The sequence below is a fragment of the Podarcis cretensis genome, assembly GCF_951804945.1.
Source record: "Podarcis cretensis genome assembly, chromosome: 9".
Lineage (NCBI taxonomy): Eukaryota > Metazoa > Chordata > Lepidosauria > Squamata > Lacertidae > Podarcis > Podarcis cretensis.
In genome coordinates this window covers 3,124,712-3,141,386 of record NC_137178.1, presented here as the reverse complement: position 1 = coordinate 3,141,386, position 16,675 = coordinate 3,124,712, and the positions used below count along the sequence as shown (strand labels likewise).

At 45.0% G+C, this 16,675-nt stretch overlaps 1 protein-coding gene across 2 annotated transcripts; it reads left to right on the top strand.

Annotated features, from left to right (window-relative positions):
- Positions 1 to 1,495: 1,495 nt before the first annotated feature.
- LOC307224341 (C-type lectin domain family 10 member A-like) lies at positions 1,496 to 16,300 on the top strand. Of its 2 annotated transcripts, none has more exons than XM_079991172.1 (9): positions 1,496 to 1,601; positions 3,173 to 3,256; positions 4,354 to 4,431; positions 5,261 to 5,371; positions 6,481 to 6,579; positions 7,467 to 7,553; positions 11,981 to 12,132; positions 13,190 to 13,299; positions 15,927 to 16,300. In XM_079991172.1, the coding sequence occupies exons 2-9, from the start codon at positions 3,202 to 3,204 to the stop codon at positions 16,075 to 16,077; spliced, it is 843 nt and encodes a 280-aa protein (XP_079847298.1). In that variant the 5' UTR covers positions 1,496 to 1,601; positions 3,173 to 3,201; the 3' UTR covers positions 16,078 to 16,300. The 2 variants fall into 2 exon arrangements, with proteins under 2 accessions (XP_079847298.1, XP_079847297.1); XM_079991171.1 differs by lacking the exon at positions 1,496 to 1,601 and adding an exon at positions 1,627 to 1,809.
- The last annotated feature ends 375 nt before the right edge of the window (positions 16,301 to 16,675 follow it).

Genomic DNA, 16,675 nt, shown 5'->3' with positions numbered 1-16,675 from the left:
CCAACTAGACTCCTAAATAAAAGGAAAGACTACAAATTCCGAGCAGATGCTTTAAGAAAACCCAACGTGTTGGGAGTTCCCTCAAGGACTGAGCTTTCAATTCAGAATGAAATTATTTTGAGCAACAGAAGAACAAGAATGTGTTAGCTTCAGGTTTATATTTTATACTTTGTGTAATGTTAGGAACAAATGAGCAGTTCAGAGAGTGAAGATATAACGTCTTATAAAAGCAATATGGGAAGCCGAAGAAAAATAAGAATGGTAACATATGATGTTCTTAACATGCATTATGTGAAAACCTAAAAAATAAAAAAATAAAAATTAATAGAATTGTTTTTATGCATACATGAAATAGACCATCCAAATAGGCAATGGCACTTCTATAGAGGATGTTCCATCTTTCTCCAAATCCTGCCTTAGCCCTACTATCTTTGAACATAGCATTGGGTTCCACCCTGTGGTAGGGTTGCCCTACATCTGGGTTTTCCCAGACACATCTCCTTTTTCAGGATCTACATGCCCATCCTCAAGGATTTTTAGAATTTGCCAAAATTTCGGGGGGGGGGTGTTCTTTTCTTCCTTTGGTACCAAGACAAGCCCCAAAGGAGCATATTGTGCTTGGGAACTCCCACTCCAGGAGTGTGACATAGAACACCTGTGACCCAGGAAGTGGTGTGTCTGGGAGCTTTCCTTCCCAGCCAGAGAGTGTGCATGCGCAAGGCAGGCCAATGTGCCCCCATCCCACAACCCTGCCAGAACCATCTCTCTCTCTACTGGCTCCCTTGGACCTGACATGGGAACCGAGAGAAGGCAGAAGCACAGTCGGCCTCAATCTTTTGTTTCATGTTTCTGTGTACATAGTTATGAGGGGTTTCTAGCATGTGAAGCTTATCAGAGTCCAATTCAGAGTTTGTGCAGATCTAGCTTTCTTTCCAAGTACAGTTCTTGATGAGTTGCCATTGGTTGAAGCTCAGTTGCATGCAGGGCTTTTTTGCATCTGGAACTCAGTTCTGACACCTCTCAGGTGGACACCATTGTGAGAGAGCAAGGGAAGTGTTCATGGTCAGTTCTGGTACCCTTTTTTCTGGAAAAATAGCACTGGTGACATGTATGTTTTGATGATGACACATTCATTAAATGTAGACCAAAAATGTTGAAATTTGAATGTTTCTGTTCCTTGTCTTTGTGCTTTAACTTTGCAAATGAAGATTTACACTAATGCACTTTGCCATATTTCCTGGTACAAGTGTTGAGATAGGAAGCTTTCCAATATTGCTAGCAGAGTTTATGAGGAGTAAGGATTCTTCTGGGGGATATGCTTTGAAGGTAAAGTATGTACCCAGTCTAAATAAAAAATAAAACTAATAACTTTTGAAAAAAATAAGTATTATATCAAATCTGAAACCAACATTTCCCTAGGTTTATGCTTTATGTGGAATGCTGATTGGATGTGATGAGCAGCCAATCAGGGAATGGTACAGCCTAAATGGGAGGAGTTCTGGAATGCCTGACATCACAAGGGAGGTGGTTCTTAGCCAGTGGAAGGATGAAAACCCCTTAGGAGGAAATTAGGGAAAAGATTGTTCCATGGCAACACCAAGGTATCCAAACAGAAAGAGGTCTGATGGGTGGAACACTTTCCTTACAAGCTATGATATTTGCAGGGACTCATTCCAGGGCCGAAAGGTCACCAAGAGGGAAAATGATAGGGAGCTTTTATAAACTACAGATGGTTTTTCTTTTTCAAATACTAGACCTCAGGGTCATCCAATGAAACTGAGTGGTGGTACATTATAAGGATGTGCACAGGTGCTGTCTTGCCAGCGTCCCCTACTGGCTGTTTGGCCAATAGCAAGAACCAGGCAAGCAACAGGTTCTTTGGATTCCACTGGACAGAGAATTGACAGACTCTTAGGTAGAGACAAACTCTTATTACTTGGTAAACATCAGGAAAGAAATTGATCAGCAACCTGGAATGCAGTCTAATATAAAGCCAACAGCAACTGGAATAAACTACAAAGCTAGCAATATAACCAATAAGCAAAATATCTCAGGCAACAACAACAACAAAACAGATAGAATAGGTTTAGTTCTTCATGTCTCTCCAGCCGATGGAGATCTGGAAGGCTTATCTGGGATACTTCAGACTGGTAGATGGTCATTCTCTTCACATTCTGGAGTGGAGCATAGAACAATGTATCAAGATCTCCCTGTCTCCTTCAGCTTCTGGCCCTTATATGCCGTATTTTTCCTTGTATAAGATTAGGGTTTTTAAACTAAAAATTTAGGTTTAAAATTGGGGCTCATTTTATACATGGGTTGTGCTGATGGGTGTTTTGTTAATTTGGAGTCCCCCAAAATAAGGGGTGTCATACATGGGGGCATCTTATAGACGGAAAAATATGGTAGTCTGTAGCGTAGGTCTCATGCCAAGCTGGCAACAGATGTAATTCATGATGTAATTCCATTCCCATCCTTTGATCTGGCCTGGGAGTCGACACATGTGGGCGTGAGACTTCATTTGCATTCTTTATCTGTGCAGTTCAGTCACTGTAAGGTTACTTTCCTTGTTCCCAGTCAACTGCTTCCTCCTTCCTTCCCCCATGCAGGCAGGTGTTTGATAGCTGGCCAAGCCATGAAGTTCCTTTCGCTTCTTCTCAAACAGCCAGGTTCCTTATATTAAAGCTCCAGCTACATTGCAAACCAGGAGCATCACATTCTGTTTTATTCCCTGGCAATACAGGTGCCCTGCTCTGATTCATGGGCCCAGTTTGTAAATCCAGATCTAGAGCATGATCCAGAAAATATAAGTCTTTGGGAAACCCATTTACTTGCATATCAAGGGCTGCTAGATCAGATGGCTTTGAAATGGGATTAGACAACAGTCCTCTTCTTTCTTTAAGCCACAGCATCAGATGTCAGGCTGGGTCATTGCAAAAAGAAAACAAAATGGCACACTTGGAGAGCCTGGGTAACAGCTTCCCCTCTACTTCTTTTCCAGGTCCTACTCATGGTGTCCAAAGTCTTGCTGGATTCAATTGGATTTATAGTGAAAAATACTGTATATTGGACTCAACAACGTCTTTACAGGAAAGGATGGTCTAATACTGATGCCACTTTCTACCTAATGTGCTCATAATCTTATTCTCCATATGTTGTTGTCTTATTCTAGCTTGTTGTTTCCTAAACACAACTGAGAGGATGGAGCAGCCAGCACCCGCAAAGCCTGCAACACTATCGGCAACTATAACTGATGGTCTGTATACTGCACAGTCATATGGGATGAGGTTTCTCATAAAGTAGAGGGATGCATGGGAAATGCACAGGTTCTGTCTGCTTCTCTTCCATGTCCAACTTGTGGTCTCTAAAGTCTTTTTATTATTATTTATTTATTTCGTTTTTCAAATTAAAATTTTACAATCAAATATCAACGTACAATATAAAAACAAGATTCCAAAGAATCCCCTGGACTTCCCTCCTCCCCTTTGTGGGTCCGATTGTTAGTCATTTCCTCCTGCATCTTTTATAATAATCCAAATCTTATACATTTCTATTATGTCCAAAATTCTCCATTAAACTACAAGTGGTATTTCAACCAGAATAAGAATTTTAGCTGTTTACAGTGGTTTTAAAAATAGTTAAATGTTGGAAATGCCTCATTGAGACATATTTTTGGCCTGATGTTGTTGTCCATTTCAACTTTGTACCGATGAAATCCTTGACATTTGTAGACGTGCATCTATTTTAAAAATTATGTTCCTGTAATAGGGAGATTGGGGACGCAGGTGGCGCTGTGGGTTAAAGCCTCAGCGCCTAGGGCTTGCGGATCGAAAGGTCGGCGGTTCAAATCCCTGCGGCGGGGTGTGCTCCCGCTGCTCGGTCCCAGCGCCTGCCAACCTAGCAGTTCGAAAGCACCTCCGGGTGCAAGTAGATAAATAGGGACCGCTTACCAGCGGGAAGGTAAACGGCGTTTCCGTGTGTGGCTCTGGCTCGCCAGAGCAGCGATGTCACGCTGGCCACGTGACCCGGAAGTGTCTCCGGACAGCGCTGGCCCCTGGCCTCTTGAGTGAGATGGGCGCACAACCCCAGAGTCTGTCAAGACTGGCCCGTATGGGCAGGGGTACCTTTAAGGGTACCTTAAGGGTACCTTTAAGGGTACCTTCCGGGTCACGTGGAAGGTGTGGAAGGTACCTTTACCTTTACTTTAATAGGGAGATTAAGTGCAGGACAACAAAAGCAAATTTTGTGAGCTTTCATGCTTGACAAGAGACTAATACTCTGAGCTTGGAAGGGAAAACACCCACCATCCAACCAATGTGTTCATAGTCGTTATAATAGCTTGTTGTTTCACAGATGCAACTGAGAGGATGGAAAAGTCTGGAATTGATGAAGCATCCAGAAAGGATTCAGCAGCAGCAAAAGAAACTCGTGGTCTGTATACAGCACAGTCATATTGGATGAGGTTTCTCATAAAGGAGAGGAATGCATGGGAAAGGGAAGTTGATGGAGAGACAGGCAGAGAGTGGAACCAGTCATGTTGTGCTAGGGAGGAGTGCAGAGAAAAGCGCACACAGCTCTTTGGGTGCCAGAGATCCACGAAGCCCCATAGAAACCCCAGGATTCAGCCCACTCTTTGCTGCTGGCTGTGGTGTTCCTTTACTGTGTGCAGCCAGGAATTGCTCTACCATTAGGCAGAATAAGGCAGTTGCCTCAGGTAGCAGGTGCTGTGGTGGGCAGAGATATGTAGACCACACAAGCTGCACTGCACCTCCTCAGTTAGTCTGCTGTCCCATCAGCAGTATCAAAATAAGAGCCAATGGCCAGTTCAGCCCAGCTTTTTTATGTGGAATTATGTGTACAGAGGGAAAATCTTGTCATTTGTTTGGGGAGCAGAAAGTCCTTTAGTATCAAAGGCTACTGTCTTCTGATCCAGACATTGGTCAGAAAAGCTTCCTCAAGCAGCAAGGTATCCCCCCTTGCTTCCTCCACCTGCTTACCCACCCAGATTACCACCCCTTGAACAGTTGACTGTCTCTGGCTGATGGCTACCACAGCATATGGAAACCCTTTTTCCTGGAGTGGCAGTGGTATGTTGGCTTGTTGCTGTTTAGTCGTTGAGTTGTGTCCTCGATTCTTCGTGACCCCATGGACCAGAGCACGCCAGGCACTCCTGTCTCCCACTCCCTCCCGCAATTTGGTCAAACTCATGCTGGTAGCTTCGATGACACTGTTGGCTAAATCAGAATTTTCTTTCTTCAAGCATCTACTTTTCAGGACATGGTTACCTTCTTAAAATCTCCAACGGGTGAAAGATTTATCATACTTGAGATTTTCATCCTTATTGCCATGACACTGCTGCTTTTCCTTCTATGTAAGTACATAATTAGCATACTTTGCAACTAATGTCATGTGCTTTGCTTAAATGCCAATAGCATTTCCAAAAAGAGATGGCAGGATCCACCTTCCATTTATCCCTTTCATCTCTCTTTGATATCAGGGGTTGAGTTACAGCTGTCATTCATTGAAAGCAATGACACTGTTTTGTTCTCCCTGAATAAGTGAGTTCCAGCACTTGGAACAGAAGCACAGGCTAACACAAGTCCCTGGAACACCCTGGACAATTCCCTTTCCCAGTTGCCATTCTCTGCTCCTTTCCCAACTAATCCTCATTTGCCCCCATTCCTGATCCTCGCCACCCTGCCCTCTGCCAGGGCTCCAGTCCCCTGAAGGAAAGTGCTTGGGGGAAACAGGCTGCAGAGGAAAAGGCCATGGCCAAAGTGGGTTCGTCCAGAGCCTACCTAAATATCAAGATATATGCAGGGCCTTTTTCAGCCGAAATTCATCAGGACTCAGTTCCAGCCCTTCTCAGGTGGGCTCTGTTGCTAATCTAAGAGAACAAGGGAGATATTCAAGGTGAGTTTGGCACCTCTTTCTCCAGAATAATAGCACTGGATAAATGAACACATGACCTATTTGTAAATCTAGTTCATTTTTAAAGGGCACTCCAAAGTAAGCAAAGCTCAGGGGGAGGAAACCAAATGATCCACGAATTTACATATTTTGAGCATACGGCAGGGCATGAGGCAGCTTGGCAAATGCAAGTGTGTAGGACAAAGAGGACAGGTGCATCTAGACAACCAAAAATCTAAAGCTCTCAAAGGAAGGCCAACCATCTGATGACAGAAGCAACAGGCCAAATGGAAACAGGACTTCAGACCGGCAGGGAAGCCACAATCAAGGCATAGGAAACACCAATATAAGGGCTGTGAGCAGAAAATATTAATAGAAGTCATATTTATGTTTTTGTGGATTTGATTTTTTATTCACTCTTCTCCCTAAGCTCCCAGGGCATGTTACAAGTCAGTATTTAAAATTCAATATTAAAAGCAGTTTGACACCAAATATCCCCTCCCCTAGCTCATCAGACTAGTAAGCTAGAACACAGTTTCTTCATTTCTTTTCTACCTACCTCCTCCTTAGATCAGAAGGAAATGAAAAAAAGAGCTGATTTTCAAGTGGGATTGGGAATGATTCGAAGCATTGTTGTTGGGATTGATTCAACCTATAAGGACAAGGATGGTAAGCATTTTATATACAAGTCCTCACTTTTGCTAGAACATGTTTAATTTAAACAGACTTCAATTCCTGTAGTTCAATTTGGGATTCATATTGTGTGAGCAAAACATTCAGTGAAACTCATCACCCAATAGAGTTTATCACTTTTTCACTGCTCAGCATAAAGAAAAGCAGGTGGTTGTGATTCTCACATCTCCCCACTAGAAACGCTGTCCTCCCCCATCACACTGTAATTCACAATGTTTGTGCTACTGCAAGATTTTAGCACTGGCACAAGGGAACTTTGCCCCCACTTCTACCTGCATGCCATCACCAAAGCTGCTCTGCAGGGTGGGGAGAAACTTCAGAACAGATTGGAGGGAAAGGGGCTGGAGATTGCATTGCACAAGGAGAAATTCCTGAGCTTACAGAACGCCCTCTTTAGAACTATGTGGAATGCAACCCAATATTCATCAGGAAAAGAGTTTGGGTGCCTGTATTTTCTTAGATTTCAGAAAGCATAATAGAAAACTGTAAAGTAATCTTTGCATATTTCGTTTTACTGTGTGACTCAGTGGGGAATTGCTTTCTGACCCAGTGATTCCCAGCAGAAAAGGAGGACAAAGGAGGGGAACATTAGAGATACTTCATGAGCCACTCTCAATATGAGAATAGGATAGTGGATTGCATGGGTCTTTTGTCTGATCCAGCTGCAGGGGTCTTTGGAGGCTTTTCATTGGTGATCTCAGCCACAGAGAATCAAGTCTGTCCTCATATTCATAAGAACCCCATCCTGGAGCTCTGCTTCTTGTTCCAGGCTAGAGTGTTTTAAAATGTTTGGAAATGGTTTCTTAATATTTGCAGATTGTTATTTCAGATGCTCCTGCCTTAAACTGTTTCAAATCTTTTAGACTTCCAAATACTCGCTGTAGTTCAAAACTTATCAGAGGAAGTGCGGCAATTTGCCATGAAAAATGATCAACTGCAAAAGGAAATTGGTAAGCTACCCTATGATGCTGAAGAATTGTAGTGCAGTGGGATCCTGCCCTGATTCTGCTCCAGCTGAAAGCCCCTCCTCTAGCTGAAAACTCTTAGAGCCAGAGCAGAGAGCTGTCCTCCTTTTCAGGTCAGCTAAAAGACCTGTCCTTTACTATACTCATCCATGGAAGAGAGATTCTTGAACAGCACATCTGAGGCAACCTCTGACAACTTGGTCAGAGAGACTGCTGGGCAGTGGGGTGATTGGCGCAACAACAAAATCTCTCTTGTTTCACAAGCCCATCATCAGAAAGAAGCCCTCAAGCCCTACTCACATAGTGAATTGGCTCATTGGCATGTGGGATAAAATACCTGCAGACCATAGCAACTCTCACTCTATCCACAGGCCTGTTTTGGTGCCACGGCAAGTACCCAGACGGCCAAACCTAGGTCAGGATAGGATCCTCCATTTATCTGCACAGGTCTCTAAGGTGGGCTTTCCTTCACTGGGAACACTTGCTTTATAGGTAAAGAGATTATAATGATGTTTATAAAGCTTTTTATGAAAAAGCAGAGAAGGGGAATGAGTTCTGAAATATTCTATGATTGGATATCATGTATCAAATCAGAACACAGCTGCTCAGAATCCTTAGTCCGGACTCAAGCTCAGGAAAACACAGACCACTGAATACATAACACCCTTCTCCCTTAGACATGAACACTCATCCCTGTCAACACAAATATTCATCAAAGTGGTGTGGGCAGTGCCTCACCCACTGAGATGGGTGAAGCTCATCCCCTTGGGTTGTTGGGGATCCTGATGGAGCTGGAGCTGGTGTCATGGGTGAAACTGGTGTCATTGCCTCCACACTGTTTGTTGTTGCAGTGTTGGGGCCCCATTCCTCAGCTCTACCCTGGGCCGCAGGTTCTCATCAGGTACATCAGCCTGTGAGTCAGGTTGATCGTTCATCTTGTGTTTTGGCATGGTAGCAGTGGCTGGCGCTGGGGCATCGGAAAGGCGTCAACGTCCACATTGTCCACATGCCAGCAGTGGACCTGAACATCTGGTGTGGCAAGCTTGTCGCCCCGGTAACAGCAGTGGAGATAAACACAGGGTGATCTTCGTAGTTTGGGATGTAGACAGCGTCATCAGGTGTGAAGGACCTGGGGGCCGCTGGAGCCCCTTGGCCAGGAGGCCAATCAGATGCAAGATTGGGGTGCAGCCAATCCAGGAGTGATGCCAGCTTCTGGTTTATAAGGAGCTCTGCTGGGCTTCAACCTGTGGCAATGCAGGGTTTGATGTGCTGCTGCAGAAGGAAATCAACTAGGCTCTTGTTCCAGTCCCCCTGGGTAATCTGGGTGAGGGATTCCTTAGTGGTCCTCATCATTCTCTAAGCCTGTCCATTCGTTGATGGGTGGAACGGTGCTGCTGGGACATGCTGGATGAGGTTGTTGGCCATGATCTTCTGTAACTCGGCTGACATGAACTGTACTCCATGATCAGACATGATGGTGTCTGGCAGGCCATGTATGGTGAAGAAAGACCCGCAGCAGGGCATAGATGACGATCCTGGAGGTTATTGCTGAGACGGGCACCACCTCGAGCCACTTTGACAAGGAGTCCACAATGAGGAAGAATGTCTGACCTTGGCATGGACCAGCAAAATTGATGTGGAGACTTGACCATGGTGTGAGTGTCATCTCCTACCTTTGGATTGGGGCCTGAGGCATGGATGGTCAGGACTCTTGTCAGGCCTGGCAGTGCTGGACCCACTCTTCTACTGCTGCATTACTGCCTGGCCACAAGATGTAGCTACTGGCCAGAGCTTCCATATGGACAATGCCTGGGTGACTGACATGGAGAGCCTCTAGCACTCTGGTCCACAGCTTAGCAGGGATCATGACCCAGTTTCCCCACAGAAGGCATCCCTTGTGAACTGACAGCTCATGTTGCTGGGAGACAAATGGGGAGAATTCTGCATCAAGGTGATCCGCTGGGCACCCCCTCCACATCCAGTTGAGGACACAGGAGATGGACACATGAGTGTGTGGTGACATCCATGGCATGGAGCGGGAGCTGGGGAAGAGTCTCCAGCAGCATCACACTGTGGGCTGGGGACGGGTCAATGTCTATGTCTGGTAATGGCAGGTAGCTTAGGGCATCTGCGTGGCCCAGGCTCTTGCCAGGAATGTTGTGCAGCACGTAGTCATATGCCCTGAGAAAGATGGACCACCTTAGCATCCTCAGCGACAGGACCTGGGGCGTCTTCTAATCAGCAGCAAAAAGGCCCAGCAGAGGCATGTGGTCACTTATGATAATGAAGTGGTGGCCATAGGTGTAGTCATGGAACTTCTTTACTTCTGCTACGATAGCAAGGGCCTCCTTGTCAATCTGGACATAATTGCATTCCGTAGATGACAAAGTTCTGGAGTAGAATGCATTGGGGGCCTATCACCCATCTGGCTACTGGTGGCTGAGGACTGCGCCAGTTCCATATGGGGAGTTGTGACAGGCAAGCATAACAAGCTTGGTCTCATCAAAATGGGTAAGGTCTCTTTCAGGGGAGAGCGGCTGTTTGACAGCATTGAAAGCAGCCTTTTGAGCATGGCCCCAGATCCAAGGAGATTTCTTATCCAAAAGCCAGTGCAGGTCCTCCATGATTGCAGCCTTGTGTGGAAGAAAGGAATGACGTGACTGGATAGCATGTATTGAGTCAGAACACAGGGGCTCAGAATCCTTAGTCCATATTCAAATTCAGGCAAGCACAGAGCATTGAATATATAATAGGTAAGGTGATTATAAAATAGCTTATAAAGCTTTAGATGCGAAAGCAGAGAAGGGGAACAAATGCAGATTGCGTCACTTATACATAAAAACAAGCGAAGGATGGTCAGCACGAAAACACACATTTTGTGGATGTTGTACAATGCCATTTCCCCTCTTTTTCTTTGACCTTGGGAAATATGATTGCCTTTAAAGACATTATGCCAAAACCAGACCTAAACCCTGATTGAAATGGTTCTAGAAAATCAGTTTCCTCCAAGAGCACCTGGATCTGGTCCAACACCACTCACTCAAGAACCTTGCCCAGGAAGGTGAGATTATCAACTGATGGACTGTTATTTAGATTTTTCTGAGCCCAGGGAATAACAACAACAACAACAACAACAACAACAACAACAACAACAACAACAACAACAACAATTTATTTATATTCTGCCCATCAGGCTGGGTTTCTTAAGGAGTGATTTTACCACTGCCTCTGCTCTGGACACCCTTTAAGATTTATCTGCTGTAACAGAAGGGTCATGAAGGGTCAATTTTATCCTCAAAATACTTTGCAAACAAATCACAGAAAGCTGCTTTCAGTTCTACCATCTCCTTCAGGCCAGACTGTAGCAGGCCCTACTCTACCCAGGAAAGCTCTGCTGGATGGCACAATGGAGGAAGCTAAGCAACACTTCTTTGTAGCCTTCACTGCCACTTGGTAGGCTCGAGGATGAGCCCTCACCAGTGTTCAGTTGCATTCAACCAGATTTTTCCTCCACACACGTTCAAGGCATTTCCCAGCTTCTTTCTTTGCCCTAACCTCTGCAGTATACCAGGGGGCCAAACAGGCTGCATGAAGCGGGAGAGGGAGCTCAGGACCAATCGTGTCAATGACCCAAGCCAAGATGTCGAGGAAAAAAACAACTATCTGACTTTCAGAAGACATCTGTTCAGGGAAGTTTTTAATGGTTGGACTCCAGTTGTGTTTTATTTTGTTGGAATTCACCCAGAGTAGCTGAGGAAAAGCCAGTTAGATGGGCAGCATATTATAAAGTATCATTGTCGTCGTCATCATCATCTTTATTCAGTTGTTCCACAGCTTGGCCAAAACTTGGCAGGAGCACCACCCACTTTCAGATGAGCTGGAAAATCCCCCAGAGGCATTTGGAGGCCCACTGGAACCATCCTGTCAGCTCAGGCAGGAAGACTGCTGGGCAGCAAACTAGGTGGTAAACCAGCAGAATCCCTCATCTGTCCCAGTTGCCCACTCTAGATTGCACTCCCCACCTCCTCAACTGGACAGTTAGCCTAGAGAGAGAAAGAGAATTTTGATAAACCACAGCTACTCCCCCTCTCCATCCTTCAAGTCTGCCCTAATGCTGCCCGAAGTATCCAGGTGGAAACAAGTAGGTGAGGTTCTTGACTGTGCTCCTTGCTCCAGCTATGCCCACCCAGCTATTTACTGCAGCATCAGCATCAGCATGGGTTGATGAGTTAATGTTGTTCTTTTTTTTTAAGATTACTGAGCTTCCTAGATTAATATATGTTATCATGTGGCCAGAGAAATGAACTTCACAAAAGTAATTGAAATCTGAACAGGCATACAAGGTGGTTCCCCTTAAATTCCTTATCTTGTTTTCTTTTTCTCTTCTTCCTCCATACCTGGCTGACTCAAAGACATCATCTCTAAAAATGTGAATGATGGTTGGGTTTTATATGCAACAGCATACTATTGGTTTTCTCATGGGCCACAAACATGGATGAATTCCCAAAAAGCGTGTGAGAAGGAAGGCGCCAAGCTAATTTCTCTGGAAACAGGAGTAGAACAGGTGAGCACCAAAGCCGAGTATTGAAAAGTTAGGCGATCTCCTTGAGTCAAAGGGCTCCTATCATCACTATCCATTTAAGAAGGTACAATCCACCTATATGCAGGCAATACAGCAACTCCATCAGTCAAGCCAAGGGGTGGGTGGGGCAGGGAACAGCTGCTACCATCTGGGGCTAACTAAGGTTTCTTGGTGCTGCTGAGCTCTAATAGAATGAAGCTGGCAGTCAGGAAGGAGGTCTTGAAGGAGGAGGAGTAGATACTTGAGGGAAATCTTGTAGATTCTTCCTCTGCTCTTTGAGATGTACTGAGTGCTCAGAAAAAAAGGCTTCCCTCACCACCCTAACCCTCTGGCATGAGGGGATCATGGAGATGACTCTAGAGGAGCTTGCAAGGTATATCCATCTCCCAGCCCTTAACCTAGGCAGAGGGGCTACTGGGATGCTGCAGGGCACAGACATAGGTGAGACCCCATCGTCATCCCATCAAGCATACCACAACCAGACTGATTCCGATAGCTCTGGAACCAACAAACAAACATGGATACAGATATTGGAGTATTTGCCACACAGGGTCACTGTCCCACTAGATGGTTCCAAGGTGAACTGTTTTATGGCACAGTCATTTACAGTATCTGGAAATTTTAACTCTGTGTCATGACTGGAACACACATGTAGTCAGTCTTGGTGAGGGCAGGTGAAGTTACCCTTCACTACAATATGATGCTTCCTTGATTCCATCAGCAGCAGCATCATAACTTGGATCAGGGGGACAATAGCACATCCTCAGTACAAATTTATTTGACACAACCATACTTGACACAACCGTACTTGGAATACCATAGTTTTGATCACGGCTTCCTCCAAAAATATGGATTTGGCTTTCAAAGGTGACACCTGTGTCTTTTGAACTGTGTTTGTTTTATGCCTGTTGGATGTTTGTAAAGGGCCATAGTAGCTCAGAGAACGAGACATTGTCTAGAAAGGCTTTGAGAGAAGTGCCTTGCTCCTCATTCCTACTGAAAATTTTCTTGTTTTTCTTTCTCCCCACCCCTACCCCAGCAATTTGTGGTGAATCAAGTAAAAGCCCGAAGAAACCTTTTTTGGATTGGACTCTTTAAAGACAATCAAGCGAAATGGAGATGGCTGGCAGGAGTAGAGGCTTTAGTCACGTAGGTTTTTGAAGAAATATTTGCTAATGGCATGCATTCCAAGAAGTTGCAGATTCTGTTTACGTAATTGATCCTTTCCCTCTCCAAATATATTTTGCCATGCACTTTTCTCTACTACCAAAGACCTACATATGTACTTCTCCACATCATTGCCCAGATGAGCGGCTGCTGCTTCTCACTAGGTTGGAGAGGCAGGAAGGCTCCTCTTCCTGCTTCTCTAACCTAATGAATGCAGTGATTCAGAAGAGGCTGAAGGCATGATTTTAAATGGTTTGTGCTGATTAGCTCAGCTTCATAATGACTTGTAGGAACCTAAAGCTGAGCAACACTGCCAGCTGGCAGTTTAAGACAGTTCATGGTTCCCTTTAAGTATCTAACAACTCTTTTCAGCTTGTGTGGATGGATGTACAAGGTCAGAGTAAGATCTCACTCATCCACAGCTTGGTAGTAGAACAGAAAACTGGACTGGCATTTATTACCAAGGCTGCATTAACAGAGGGCTGCTTTCAATTTTGCAAAGTCTCCTGGAACAAAATCCAATGACATTAATCTCTATTGATGCACCCAATACCAATCACGAATCCTTTTTGTCAAAGGTATTGAGTAAACTTTACAAACGGACAGTGGGGTTGTATAATACTAGCTGGGAACTTAAACCCTGTATGCCAGTGGTTCCCAGTTAGCTAAGTACTGCAGACCCATTGTTTTTCAAAAGCCACACCATGGGCCACCCTATCTTTGAACATTTTAATATCTCTGTGGCAGTTTTTCTTATGTGAATGACACCATGGAGCCCCTGGGTGGGTGGTCTGTGGACCACCAATTGGGAACCACTGCTGTTTGTGATCTTAGACTTGATCAAAGGACAGATCTCACCCGAACATCTCATGGGAGTAAAAAATCCACCTACTGCACCATTACTAGTAATATCAATTTAATAGATTCACAGAGAGCTAAAAATGAGGGAGTTATAGAATACATTTATCACAGAATTTTAGTGCTGTGTAGTGGGACTTGATTCAGTATACAATGGACACTGGAGAATGCAAGTGACAATAAAAGTGAAGCTAGGGTGATACCTTTGTCAACTATGGATAATTGATTAAAGTAAACTTAGAACCAGCATGTTAGATTTAGATAAGATATATATATGAGAGATATCATATCATTTCAATCAACCAACCCTATAATGGCTTTGTGGTTATAGATTATATTTTGCAATTCATTTGAGGACATAGCTATGTTTGTTTCTGTATAGTGTCACTGCTCTCCTCATGCATGGGGTGGGCCCTTTAGTAAAGGTAAAGGTAAAGGTATGCCTGCCCGTACGGGCCAGTCTTGCCAGACTCTAGGGTTGTGCGCTCATCTCAGTTCGATAGCACCCCCGGGTGCAAGTAGATAAATAGGGACCGCTTACCAGCGGGAAGGTAAACGGCGTTCCGTGTGCTGCGCTGGCTCGCCAGATGCAGCTTGTCACGCTGGGCACGTGACCCGGAAATGTCTGCGGACAGCGCTGGCTCCCGGCCTATAGAGTGAGATGAGCGCACAACCCTAGAGTCTGGCAAGACTGGCCCGTACGGGCAGGGGTACCTTTACCTTTACCTTTATGAGAAATCACTTCATGTGAAAAGAAAAGAGACAGTCTTGACCCACAGTTGTTGTTGTTGGGATTTTGAATACGTGCAGCTTCACACAGAGTCAATTAGGAGTTGGCCAACAGCCAAGGCAATGTAAAGGAGTAAAATCTGCCTGGAGATATAGAGGCCTGGAGACAGCTCCCTCATTGGTGAAGCTCACTCATGGGAATAATGATTTATGGCCTATTGACTGGAATGTGTCAGTAGAGCGTAGAGAGTTGAGTCTTAGTGTAAGAGTCATGTGGTGAGAGAGCTAAAGATCCATGTTGAGCTCTGTTCCTGTAAATAGTAACTTGAAGTCCACTGTACATAATAAACACCTATAAGTAACAAGTAACTGATTCCTGCTTTGTCCATCCTGCCTGCAACCGATTGCTTTTGTGAACTCTGCGTATACTCTGCTAAAGTCCTGAAACAAGTTAGAAAGTTGCGAAACACCAATAGTTGTTGTTGTTGTTGTTGTTGTTTTCCTTACATGGTTAAAGGTAAAGGTACCCCTGCCCGTATGGGCCAGTCGTGTCCGACTCTAGGGTTGTGTGCCCATCTCACTTAAGAGGACAGGGGCCAGCGCTGTCCGGAGACACTTCCAGGTCACGTGGCCAGCGTGATGAAGCTGCTCTGGCGAGCCTGCACCAGCGCAGCACACGGAAACGGCGTTTACCTTCCCGCTATAAAGCGGTACCTATTTATCTACTTGCACTTAAGAGTGCTTTCGAACTGCTAGGTGGGCAGGAGCTGGGACCGAACCACGGGAGCTCACCCCGTCGCGGGAATTCGAACCGCCGACCATGCGATCGGCAAATCCTAGGTGCTGAGGTTTTACCCTCAGCGCCACCTGCGTCCCACCCTTACATGGTTGAATTCTAAAATATGGGGAGAAAAATCCATCACACTTGTGAGTGGATGTTAAGAGAGAAAGAGCTGAACGTCTTTTTAATGATAGAAGGCAAGGGGAGCATTGATCAATGCTGCTGTTTCTCTTCTTTTCAGCTTCTGGAAATGGGGTGAGCCAAATAAAGCCGCGAAACACAACTGTGGTGCATTGGCCTTTAATTGCCGCGGAAGTTGCTGGGCAGCATTAAACTGTGAGCAAATGACACAGTATATTTGCAAGAAGGTGCCGAATGATGCTTGGCTCTAAGAAGACACTTTCAAGATGAACAAAACTGGATCTCATGATCACTACACAAAACCAAAACCAAGAGATCACCCCACCCTGCTGTTTTAATGCACAATCCACACTCTGCCATCTAGATTATGGGACTCTTTGGCATCAACCCTCAAAAAACACCTTGAAAAGACCTTATTCTGCAAGCTCAAATGTAGATGGCTACAAAAATAAAGAATGGAAGCATCCAGTCATAGCCTGTTTTCTGTTTAATGTACTTATTTGCAATGCATACCAATATTTGTTTCCTTACTCTGTGTGTTTGATGCCCCTTTGCCCCTTCTGATCTCCATCGCCACTACCTTACAAGGCACATAAGGACAACCCTGCATGCCAGGAAATGGGAATGGGGGCCACCCAGCGTTTGGTGTCCCTTTCTAGCAGACTAATCACAAATACAACTTTGGCTTTATCACTGGGAAATTCCGATGCCCTTAATCTCATGTAGAGTTAACATTGGGAAACAAACACAGTGACCTGCTCTCGATTTCTTCAGAACATGGCAGGGGGCAAGACTGGGGCCCATATCAGTGTGGGCACAGCTTTGGCAGCATGTGCTGCTCTTTTCATG